This window comes from Perissodus microlepis, chromosome 1 (assembly GCF_051167445.1).
Source record: "Perissodus microlepis isolate ML-2025 ecotype Zambia chromosome 1, ASM5116744v1, whole genome shotgun sequence".
Lineage (NCBI taxonomy): Eukaryota > Metazoa > Chordata > Actinopteri > Cichliformes > Cichlidae > Perissodus > Perissodus microlepis.
Genome location: NC_140461.1, coordinates 36,912,637 through 36,924,773, shown reverse-complemented (window position 1 = coordinate 36,924,773; position 12,137 = coordinate 36,912,637). Strand labels below are relative to the sequence as shown.

General features: G+C 41.0%; 2 protein-coding genes across 2 annotated transcripts in view; both read right to left on the bottom strand.

The window, feature by feature from the left end:
- The window catches only part of LOC146394206 (USP6 N-terminal-like protein), a 29,783-nt gene extending 28,538 nt beyond the window's left edge, over positions 1–1,245 (bottom strand). Inside the window, exon 1 of the mRNA XM_084918688.1 lies at positions 864–1,245. The gene's annotated coding sequence lies outside the window, so the exon portion shown is untranslated. The remainder of the gene's footprint in view (positions 1–863) is intronic.
- A 3,176-nt stretch (positions 1,246–4,421) lies between these two features.
- LOC146394205 (coiled-coil domain-containing protein 42 homolog) lies at positions 4,422–8,330 on the bottom strand. The gene is made up of 7 exons (XM_084924724.1): positions 8,087–8,330; positions 7,875–7,995; positions 6,973–7,059; positions 6,698–6,889; positions 4,933–5,154; positions 4,677–4,835; positions 4,422–4,589 (listed from the first exon to the last, which is right to left on the bottom strand). Exons 1-7 carry the CDS (start codon positions 8,122–8,124, stop codon positions 4,467–4,469), a joined length of 942 nt encoding a protein of 313 aa, XP_084780850.1. The 5' UTR covers positions 8,125–8,330; the 3' UTR covers positions 4,422–4,466.
- Between the last annotated feature and the right edge of the window lie 3,807 nt (positions 8,331–12,137).

Sequence of the window (12,137 nt, the reverse complement as noted above, 5' to 3'; positions counted from 1 at the left end):
CATCTATTAGCTAATAAAGTACAATGGAAACTTTGCACTTTGTTGATCTTTTTCATTGGTTTCAAACTGGATAAATAAAACTTTTACATCTTCCCAGCGAAACCTCACAAACAGAATCTCTTTTTTTTCCTGTGCTCCAGAAAAATTAAAACACCCCATCTTGGAAATGTACAATGATTAGAAAAATATTCATGTCCTCAGTATTCAAGAACTGGCATACACTGGTTCAATTTAAGACCTAACCGCTGTATTGTGTTTGTGGTTACTAATATGCATCACGTGTGAGTTACTGTGCAGAATGTGTATCAGTGAGTGAGGCAGTTATTAAGCCAATAAAGACTTAATAAGACCCACAAATGTTGTGAAACCGGGCGAAAACTATGTGAGACTCAGAGAGTACAATGTTACGGGTTATCATTTCAGGACAAACAGGAGTAGCAGAAATACACCAGTATAATAAAGCGTAATGAATATCTGAACAGTGCTTCTGCTTTCAGCTGTCAGGAAAAATGTTGAATAACTTCACTGTATTCTCGAAGCTCTCCCAGCAGGCCCGAGAGCTGCTGCCGCTGCCTTCAGTGTCTCCATCCCAGACACGCGCAGGGCCAGGCTGCTGAAGGATGCTGCCCACGGTGTGGACGTGTTTCGCTGACATCAGGACCTTTGTAGCGGCTCAAAGTGTCATTTAGCGCTGGTAAACAAACCCACAGCCTCCGATAGTACGAGCCGCGCGCGATGCCGTGATTTGACACCATTCTACAGCCTCGCGCGAGACCTCGTTTTTATTCATTATTATTACTCCACAGAGAATAAGAAACAAAGCTGGGGCATGGCTACAAAGAAACAAATACGCTTGTAATTACCTTGATTCTCTGGTGTATTCCTGCGCTATCCGTGCAGTTACCGCTCCGTTTGCTTTGGGCATTCTCTGCTGAAAGTGCAGCTGCAGCAGAACAAGCCACCGGGCTGGTAACAATAGCCTCCCCCTCCGTCAATCCATGGGTTACCATCAGACACAGCACATACATACGCACACAGGAGCACACGGACGGGACAGAAACCCTCCAGGTCCGCGATCCAAGCAGCGGCAGCGGAGAAGACGCAGGCGCCGATCGTCAGCCGTGTGTGAGCTGTAAACGATCCGGCCTTAAAGAAACAGAACCTCCGACAACAGCTGTCCCGGTGGAGACGCAAACACCAGCATAGAAGCAGTAACTGGGCTTTCTGCTGCCGACATCTGCTGGAAAAACACTGCAGTGCAGGGATGCAGGCAGAGAGGTATGGAGCGCCGAGAGTGCCAGAATGAAATAACTGCGCGCACAATTAGTTCATCAAAAGTGTCATTGATCTAGTCAAGTTGGAAATACATAAACAATAAATACATATTATTAATTAATTAAAATAAATATATTAAATGCATAATTAATTTCATTTAACATAATTATTTGATGGTGCCTGTATCTGCATCATAAAATAATTAATAAATAATCATTTTTATTGCTCATCATCAGATGATACCTAACATCTGATTGGCTACCCTGCACAGAAACGCAAGACAGACTGAGCCCAGATTCACTCAGGCCGCATCTAACTGGTTTGATTTGTTTGTTCCTGAAGCTTCATGACTGGATAGTTTTAGTGCCTGACTGGACAGAAACATTTAGAGCAGTGTGTTGATGCTGTTCATGGATATGCTGAAGAGCGACGTCAAGCCGAGAAATGATTAAAATGTCTGTTTTTAATTTTTCTCAACTGGAATTTAAAGTTTTGGAAATGTACTAATAAAAATACAATATAAAATATTAATAATAAAAATAATATTCTTGTTGCATATGTACCCTCTCTCCTCCCCAACAGGTGGATCAATCTCATTTAAACGTTGCACGAACATCATCACACATACAGCATCTAAATACACAGTTACACAAATCATGCGTTTGGGTCTCCAGCTGAAGGTTGTACTTGCTATTGTAATGATGTAAAAGAATGAACATGGTTTTGTTGTGGTTAAATTCCTGTTAAACTTGGGATCGCAACCATGGGTTTATTTTGAAAGATTTGATTTTAAAAGTCTGCTACTGGTAAACTGGTTTTCCCTAATCTTATCCCGTTAGTGGCAATGAAGCTTTTGCTGTGGTAAGTTCTTCCTCAGAGTTTAAAACATATTTGAAAATCCTCATTGAGGTTAACATGACAGTGCATTAACAGCATGAACTGCCCATACAGTAGCATCTGAGTAGATTTCAGTTTTATGATCTTGTTTTGAAATTAATGGGTTAGACGGTAGGAAAAATGGACACGCTGAGCTAGCGGCTAACAGCTAGAGGAGACTGTGTCTAATAATTTGAAACTTCTCTTGATAGTTTGGGCGGAATCCTGTTGCTGGAAACCCATGGTTATTCATGTCCAATGTTATTGCAGAGACTCACAAAAGGGGAATAAACCACGCCTGAGCTCTACCCATCTCGAGTCCAGAGAGTTTTACTCATACAGCACCGGACATAGAGACTGAGTGGGGTTACATCCCTTTATGACCACGTATCCTTCTTCCATTGGAAGAAGGATACGTGGTCATAAAGGGATGGACACAGTCAGCAACGATACTCAGGTAAGATGTGCTCAGTGGTACTAAGAGATCCAAATTATGTCAAGAAAATGTCCATCATTACACCGGGAGCAGCAGGAAGGAGTCACGCTGTTTACACTAAATTCTGGCCCTGCCATAAATGTCACAGCAGACATCAGGACTCCTCAGACCAGGCAATGTTTTTGCAATATTCTGCTGAGCCCCTGAGAGCTGTAGCCTGGGTTTCCTGTCCTTAACTGAAAGGAGTGGCACCAGATATGGTCTCTGGCTGCTGGAGCCCATCCGTTTCAAGGCTCAATGTGCTCAGAGATGCTCTTCTGCATAGCTTGGATGTAAAGAGGCATTTCTGAGTTACTGTTGCCTTCTTATCAGCTTGATGCAGCCGAGCCCTCTCCTTTGACCTCTGGCATCAAAAAGCCGTTTTCACCCAGAGAACTGCTGCTCACTGGATATTTCCTCCTTCTCAGATCATTCTCTGTAAACCCTACAGAGGTCATGTGGAAAAACTCAGTAGATCAGCAATTTCACACTCAAAGTCACTTAAATCACTCTTCTTTCTCATACCGATGCTTATTTTGTTCTTCAGCAGGTTGCCTTGAACATGTTTGTATCCCTAAAGGCACTGAGTTTCTGCTACATGATTAGATGATCAGAGAATCGTTTGCACTATTCCACAGAATCAGGTTTTCATTCATTCTTTCCTGTTCTTGAATGAGTCTTTGGTTCTTTGTGTTCACTCTGAGCAAAATCAAATATGTGTTGTAAATATCTGAGATTGTTAATGAAACGACAGCAGCAGACAAGAAGGAATCTCTAAGAGCGTAAACATTAAGGCCAGTAAGGCCAACGCCATGTCACAAATGTCCATCAGCACCAAAATGTAGCAGCTTCTTCTTTTGCACATGCTCCACCTCTCAGCTGAGTTCATTGATTTTTGTTCTTGGTTTCTGTGTAGTTCTGCTGACTGGGAGCTTTAGAAATGACACCAAAAACAATCTCATGTCACATTTTTATTAGTTCAACAGACATCTACACTGATGTGTTACTCACAACTGCACTGGACTGTATTCACATGGCTGTGCCTTTGTGTGTGAGCTTTGCTGCATTCTGAGTAAACATCTTGTGATTAGGAGATGCATCAACCTCAGCAAATATCCAACATGCTTCTACTTAACTATTAATTAGAAGCACGTCTAACCAGCCCAAGAAAATAAATGGGCTCGTTCACTGAGTAAATAAATACTCTTTGATGTCCACAGGGTGGCAGTGTTGTCCTCTGTGTTTTCAATGATTTGCATAACAGTTACGTGGACACCCAAAACCATCTGCATGTAGGCTTTCTGGATATACAGTATTGTATGTATATGTATGTATATGTATGTAATGCCAATTCACAACTACAATTGCCTCAAGTTGCTTTATTATGAGGACTACATAATGAGGTTTTGCCTCCTTTTGATGTCACTGAGAGTGCACATCCTAAATACTGTAACATTAAGACGTGGAGCGTGTGTCTGAGGTGTCAGCCTACTAAGGATGACAGCTGGGTTCACATATATGTCCTGATTCTACTGTTTAATAAAACAGGCACTGGATTGAAAAACAAAATAAATAAATTAAAACCAGTCACAGTAGCTCCACCACTGCTAACTGAATAAATACAGCCAGGAAGACAAACTAAGGAGCCTTTCCAAAGTAACTAATCAGCTGCTGATTGCACATGGAATTGAGTTTTCAGGTGTTATTGAAGTTACCTGTCCTAGCTAAAATATTAACTATTCAGTCATATTCAGTTTGAAAACAGCTCAAAAACCTCAATATTTTCAACCTTTATTTGAAGTAATAAATGATTCGGTATGCCAAGAAACTGAATATGTGTTCATTTTTTTCTGGGTTTTGTGTTCCCTTTGTCCTTGTTTGGCTTCTTTCCATCGCTGGCTGCATGAAGTCTGGCTTGATATTGTTTCAGTATGTCATTTTCATCCTCAGAGAACATCTGCAGCTATAAGAAGAAGGTAGGGCACAGGCGGTTATGTTGATCATTTCCTGCTGCTCTAGCTCTTTGTCAGTAACCGATCTGCGAGTTTACCTGGTTCAGCTGCGTCTCTGTGTCATTCATATCAACTCCTTCCTTTTCTCCTATGGCACCTGCTGTCATTTCATAGAGGTTTAGGATCGCCATCTTAATCTTTCCCAGTTCTAGTGTCTTCTTTGCAGCTGTTTCCTGAATGTGGTTCCACTTTTGTTCCTGTATGAAGACAGCAACACATAATGCCATTCACAGTGTATATTTGACCTAGCCTTAGTTCTGCTGCAGGACTGTGATCCAGGATTGTGTCCGGTACCCATGTGAGAGCTTCGGCCTGAGTCTTCTCTAGCTCGGTCTGGAGCTGAGACAGCAGACTGTTTTTCTGCATTACCACCAAGTTGTGCTGGTCCTGCAGGGTTAACAGTGCTTTCTTCTGCTGGTCGACGTCATCCTGCAACTTCATCTCCTTCTGGTAGAACTGATCTTGAAAATGGAGCAGACTCTCTGTGTAGTCTGCGAGAGCCTCAGCATCCTCAAACTGTAACACACAGACATACACACAGCTTTGCTTGCAGCTTTATCTTCAGTGTTTTTGGTGGAGGAATCACTGTTTAACATCACTATTATCATCATTAATAATTGATACAATGCTTATGGATGGTGCTCTGTGCTCTCTGTGCTGGAGTTTGACACACAGCAGGTTTTCCCCACACGTTTTCATACAAAAAGCAACCTTTGATTGGCTCCGCAGATTGTTTTATCCTTGTTTTATTTCGGTATTCCCTGTTCTGCATGGTTACTGTTAGTTTTACTTTTCCCAGTCTCATTTTCCACTTTGACTTTCAGCGGTTCCTTCACTCACCCTTCTGTCTTCCCCTATGTTTTCATCTCATTGTCTGTTTTTGCTTCTTGTTCCTCTTCCTCGTTAGCCGTTAGTTTCCGGTGTTCCCCTTTTTGTATTTTGTTTAGCTTGTGGGTTCTGCTATTAGACTGATAATAGTTCACCTGTGCTTGTCTCAACACAGCACTGGGACTACATTTTCCTGCAGACTCTAACTGTATGCTTTTTAATACTGTAAAGCTGGTATTTTAACATGGGAGTCATGAATGGATGGATGGATAAATAGTCAAATATTGATATTTGATATCTGAGATATTTCTGAAACAGTGTTTGGTACTGTTGTGATAACTGCTGCGTATATTCCACCAGATGCTGATGCTAACTTGGCTCTTGTTCATCTGCATCACACAGTCACAGTATGTATCCTAAGGCTGTTCCCATCATAGCAACGACTTCAGCCACGCTGATTTAATAGCAGTTATTCCTAAATTCCATCAGCTACAAGGAGAGCAGATACACTGGACAACGTCTCCCCCAGCATCAGGGCTAACCCTCTACCACACCGGGGCCAGTCTCTATGTCCCTGCTCTTGTCCCGAGGATCCTCTGAAAGAACCAAGTCAGCTAAAAAACAACTGGTGTCCTTCTCTTGCTGCTCCATAAAGTGCAGATTGACATATTTAATCTGTATGAGATTTGACAGCTGCACAGCATCAGAGAAGAAAGTGCTCTAAAGGGTCCTCATCATCACCCAGAAGATCATCAGATGCCTGTCTCTCACCTGGAAAGTCTTTGACAATTCCTATTGCCTCAAAGTAGGACATTAATAATTAAATTAAAATTAAAACACCATAATGAGACGTTCATCCCACCCTGGTCACTTTGTTTGAAAGTCTGTCCTCTGGCAGACGGTTCAGGACAATAGAAACACAGATAAGGGTAAAAAAAAATAATGACGTAGTAGATCAGCTATGGTATGAATTTCAAAATCATATGTCTCCTCATATTTGTCGCCAAGTTATTACATTTACCAAGTTGTCCACGCCGCCCACCCGCTCCAAGAGGTAGCGACAATATCCCATTAGCCTGGAACAGCTGAGGGGTGAAAATGATTTGGATCCAAAAGTCCAAAAAAAAAAAAAATATATATATATATATACACACAATATGCATGTGCACTGACAATAAAGACATTATTTAAATGAACTGATTACTGTTAGCATGAAATAAAAATACTGTACCTTTGTTATTTTAAGCACACACTCCATGAAGTGCTTGTACATTGAGTGCCTCTGAACTTGATGCTGTAGCTCCTCTCTCCTCTCCATCAGTTCAGCATACTCTTTCTTTAATCTCTCTAACTCTGCCTCCTTTTGAATGAACTCTTTGCTGTCTGCCTTCGCTTCCTCCAGAGCATCATCAGCATCTTCATCCTACACAGTTTCAGGTCCAATTTGAGTTTCGATCCAACCATAAAACTGAAATTCAGCTTGTGTGAAATGGTCTTCTACAGTACCTCAACAAAAGCTTCATGAAAGCGCTCCTGTATTTTATTAATGTCATCCTGCAGCTCTTTTGTCTGCTCCTTCAAACTTTTTAGCTCCTACAGAAATGCACACAAAGTAGAAAAGGTTTACGTTACTAAGGGAATACTTGTGATGACTTTCAGGACAGTAGGCCTCAAGGGTACTTATGGTGAAACCGTGTGTTTGAAAAGAGCTTAAAACTGAGGACATAAAGCTATCAACAGACTCTCAAGAAACAACTGCTTCATATCCAAAACATCTGTGTTGAAGAGATATCAAGTGAAGCTGAACTAGGGCCAGGCCACACAGGCGGGTAAACAGTACAAGGCAGCAACGAACAAATGCAAACAGAGGTTTAATTACACATTGGGGTAATCGGGGGAAATGAAAAACACTGGGGAAAACAGCTGAAACTAACCAGGAGAAAACAAGATGGAGACAGATTAACAAAATAAAACAGGAAGCAACAAAACATGTGAAAATCAACAAGATGGCCCGGGGAACACAGGGGACGCATGATAACTAAAATAAAGGAATTAAATACGAATAAACCATAACCAAGAACAGAACCCAGACAACTGGCCTAAAAATGGAAATAGAAATATTAAACACAAACAACAAGAACAAAGGACTAAAGACAAAGACATCAAAACTGTAACGTGAAACCAGAGCGTTAAAGACGAATGAAAATGGCAAAACTCAAATTATAACCAATTATCTGAACTAATAACTCAGACACCTAAATACTGAGTAAAAATGAGTTCAAAAATCCAACACACAAAACGCCACATTAGCTTCACTTTGTCTTTTATATAGTATCTATGAATGTACCATTAACACTGGCTACCTGATAAACCTTAAACTGCCAGAAATGCCAGTGACAAATTCACACCTGTGTGCCTTCCTCATCCTTGGCTTTAAGCCCTGCCAGCTGTCTTTCTCCCTTCAGTGTTTCACACAGGACAACACTCTGATCATGGGTTTTCTTCTTTTCCCCCAAACCACACGTGTTCCTGCAAGAACAGTAAAAAGTAATTAGCATACATCATTTACCGAATCGGGCTTCACATAGAAAAACAGTAGAAACACTCCACAAAAACTTACTGTGAAAACTGCTTCTGGCTTCTGGGCCTCGAAGACATGGCTGTCTGTTGAAGACTTTTCAAAAAGAGTTATTGGTTCACTTTTCTTATGTTATCTTTTTCTTCTTCCTCGCTTATTATGTTTTCAAACTTTCTAAAAGTGTGCCGCTCCAGGCTCTAACAACCTTGTTTCTATGGCAACCAGAACTTGTAAAGACACAACTCACAGCATTTCAGTTTGAAGAAACACATCTCGACCAAATGTGAAAAGAGCTTTTTTTTTTATTTTGAGTACATCTGTAAGACTGAAAAGATGAAATGATGATTGAGTTAGAGGTTTGCAAAAAGGTCCTTCACAGCTGATATTCGAATATAAATTCAGAGCAGCAAAAAACAGTTAACTGGCTTGTTCAGTTGTATCAGAAAACAACTGGAAATTTTCTTACAACACTGCCTCCATGTTAACTCCTGAAGTGATTTTAATAAAATGTGAATATCTCAAAGAAATCCTAACACCATATTATCCCAACGGAGCACTTCCCAGAGTCCTCCTACAGATAGAGGCTCCTCAGCTATCAGAATAACCTGCTACAGAAACATTTCCTAAGTCTGTTTCAGTGTTCAGACACTAACTTAAAAATTAGGCCTAAAACTTTTTCTTTTAATAAACTTCTATTGGGAGAAGATTATTAAATGTTGTCACAACTGGCTTAAGAATGGTGCCACAAAACACCAGAAGAGTGTGGAAGTCAGAAATATTGCAGGAGGACTTTTATGCGATTCACATTTCTTTGGAGCTGGTGGCTGGTTGCTTGGACATTCAGGCTCTGGTTGTTTAGTTAACCCTCTAAATTATTTACTGCAGGTCATCAACAGAGTCTCTCATTAGCAGTCGCTTCAATCACTCACCTGGAAGTAAAGTTTCTACTATAGTTGCTTGAAGCTGCTGAACGTCATTCACATTCTGTAGCCTCTGCCCACATAGCAGACAGGTCTGGCCCGGATCTGGAGTCAAGCTGATACTTCTGACTGACTGGCGTCATGGCAGGGTGCATGTCAACCAGATGTTGGCTAGGCCTGGCAATGATGGCACTATTTATGTGATGGCATGCCATATCTGGCCTGATTATGGTTTGGTTTATATGCTTTATGTGGCCCAGGCTCATACAAAACAGGCCCTCCCTGGATCCGGGGGCTGTAAAACTCCTCTTTACACACTTTATACACTTTTCTCAGACAGACATGAACATTTTCACACTTTTCTCTCTTGTTTAAACACCCTCAAAGTTCAAACCTTCGTAGAAAAATAAGTCCAGTATTATAGAATTAAACCAAAGGCACCTGCAGCTGCCTTTGATGGTGCAAAATGTTTCGTCAACATTGTTGTGTTTGTTGGGGAGAAAACTTACAAACTTACAGTACAGCAGAGTCACACTGCTAGGATCAAAGATTTATGTAAATTTGACAAACTGAACACATTCTGTACAGTACAGGAGACACGGCACGAGACTGATTACAATGGTCTACAGCCAATCAGGACACAGAACACAATATGCTGTAAAAATGTATGTACATATATTTTTATATATATATTTTATAGTCTTTGCCATGGATGACCACTGTCTCTGCCTCACTTTCCTGAATAGCACCGTAGAATATAATACCACTAATATAATAACAATCAAGAACTTCCACTTTCAAGACTTTTTGGGGGGGATTTTTTGGGAGCACTCACTCACCTACAGCCAGGATGTAAATTTCAAATGGTCATCATATTTTAGATCGAGTACAGTTCTATATGTATATAAACCCAACTTTAATAAAGTTGGGAAACTGTTAAATGTAAGTAAAAATTCAATGACTTGCAAATCTTATTAACTTATATTTTATTCACAACACAATACAGAAAAACATACAAAATGATCAAAATGATTAACTGAAAAAAAGCGCCATTTTGAGACAGATATTAGCTCATTTTGAATTACATGGCAATAACATGTTTAAAAAAAATGGTACAGGACGTCTCTCCCCGGAGAAGGAGGCTGGAAGCCAACATCAGAGAAGCACAGAATAGGCCAGTTCTCCAATTCCTGATGGGAGGCACCGCCAAAAGTGGTTGAGAAGAACAGGGCTAAGGTCCTGTGGGACTTTAAGTTCCAGTCAGACATACTGGCCAACTAGCCAGACATAATGGTGGTTGAGAAGAAGCAGAAGAGTGCAGCTGTGATAGGTATGGCAATCCCAGTGGACAATATCAGAGTTCTCTGTCCAGAAGAATGCAGTCCGAGGGATTGCTCTGATACTATCGCTCCATAGCTCTTTGCTGATTCCAAGGGTCAGTCAGCTGACGTTTCATAGTGAGTGATGGGTTTCATGTGTTTCAGGCTTTTTCAGGCACATTTATAGCTTTTCCTCACAGAGAGATAACCCACGAACCTCTGCAGATTGTTTCAGTGCACAGAGCAAGCTTTTCTTCCATTCTTCCATGCCCTTCATTTCTTAATATTTTTAGAGGAGAATGGAAATGAGGTGCAGCACTTTACTGAAACATGCAAGCATGAATGGAAATACTAAATGAGATTTTTTGTATGGCTACATCCATTCTTCAATGCAGCCTGAACTCTCTTAGAACTCTGTTGCAATTTATTTAAGTAGTCTTCAGAAATAGTTCTGCAGGGTTCCTGAAGGACATTCAATGCTCTTCTTTGGACGTTGGCTGACTTTTGTTCCATTCTCTGTCCAGATTTTCCCACACTGCTTTAGTAATGTTTAGGTTTGGGCTTTGGAGAGAACAATCCATGACTGATACTGTTCCAGTGTTTGTTTTTCACCCAGGCCTACAGAGGACTTGTAGAGCGCATCCTCACCACAGGCATCACTGTCTGGTACGGGACCACCACACAGGCAGAGAGGAAGGCTCTGCAAAGGGTCATAAAGTCTGCGGAGAGGATCATAGGGACAGAGCCTCCTTCCATGTACTCTCTGTACACAACAACGCTGCTGAAAAAGAGCAGAGAATTATCAGGGACTCGCACCATCCAGCTCACTCTCTGCTCAGACACAACAGAGCGGACGGCATCATCACACACAGAACAACAGCAGCTTTTCAACAGCTTCTTCCCTGCAACTGTCAGACTGATGGCAAGCAAAAAACACTGAACACTTAAAATAATACAGCACTACTTTACCTCATTTCAAATGTACAGTGGGATAAACAGTTCAGTTGGATAACTCTATTTCCATCTGGGATTAATTCAGTTTCTCTGATTCTGATTGCAGAACACCCAAACAAAACACGCAATAAGAGGCTCTAATGTAAGCGTCCTGTTAATGTTGGTGGCGTCAGTTACACAATGGACCCAGAGGCAGCACAACAGAGGCAGCAGTGCACAGGCAGGAATGCATTTCCGACACCACTTCATAAGAAGAATGGGATGGGCGAAACTTCAGTATCTTCGATGTACTATTGCTGTGTGATTTTTATTACTATTACTGAAGGCTACTCGCCACCGAGCTAACATTGTTAGCTTGTTCATAGACTGCAGACTGTTAAGCCGTTTCTAAATATTCGAGTTCGTACTCGCGTTGTCAGGACTTCGTAAGTTAACACGGGAAACCTAACTTCCCGGACTTTTTTTTTAAAAAAATATCTTTTTATATCATGAATACTACTAGAAGATTTCTCCACTCTTTGCTTGATCTCTACTTTCCTTTAATTGCTGTTTCTACCTTTTAAAAATGTGACTTGACCTAGAGAGCTCTGCACAACAATTCCAGTGTGGATGGACTGTTGTGCATTTCCTGTCCTGTGCGCAAATGGCAAATACAAATCTTGAATCTTGACAGAGGTTTTTAATAGTATTCCATCTTAACTTTCACGATTTAGCCAGTGAATGGCTCTCAACCTATCCAACCGCACACCAACTGTGACAATTTCTAACAGACGACTTCGCCTTTATATTAAAGACATATTGATTTTATTTCAGCTGCATCTCTTTAGATGCCGGGGGATTCCCATGATGCATTGAGTTTTTCCTTTCCAGTCACCTTTCTCACTCACTATGTATTAATAG

Excerpts from the sequence above, each read along its gene's own strand:
- LOC146394205 (XM_084924724.1), bottom strand. The coding sequence starts at position 8,124 with ATGTCTTCGAGGCCCAGAAGCCAGAAGCAGTTTTCACA. Across the intron at positions 7,060-7,874 it reads AGGATGAGGAAGGCACACAG|GAGCTAAAAAGTTTGAAGGA; the intron begins GTGTGAATTTGT and ends GCATTTCTGTAG. Across the intron at positions 4,836-4,932 it reads AGGCCGAAGCTCTCACATGG|GAACAAAAGTGGAACCACAT; the intron begins GTACCGGACACA and ends GTCTTCATACAG.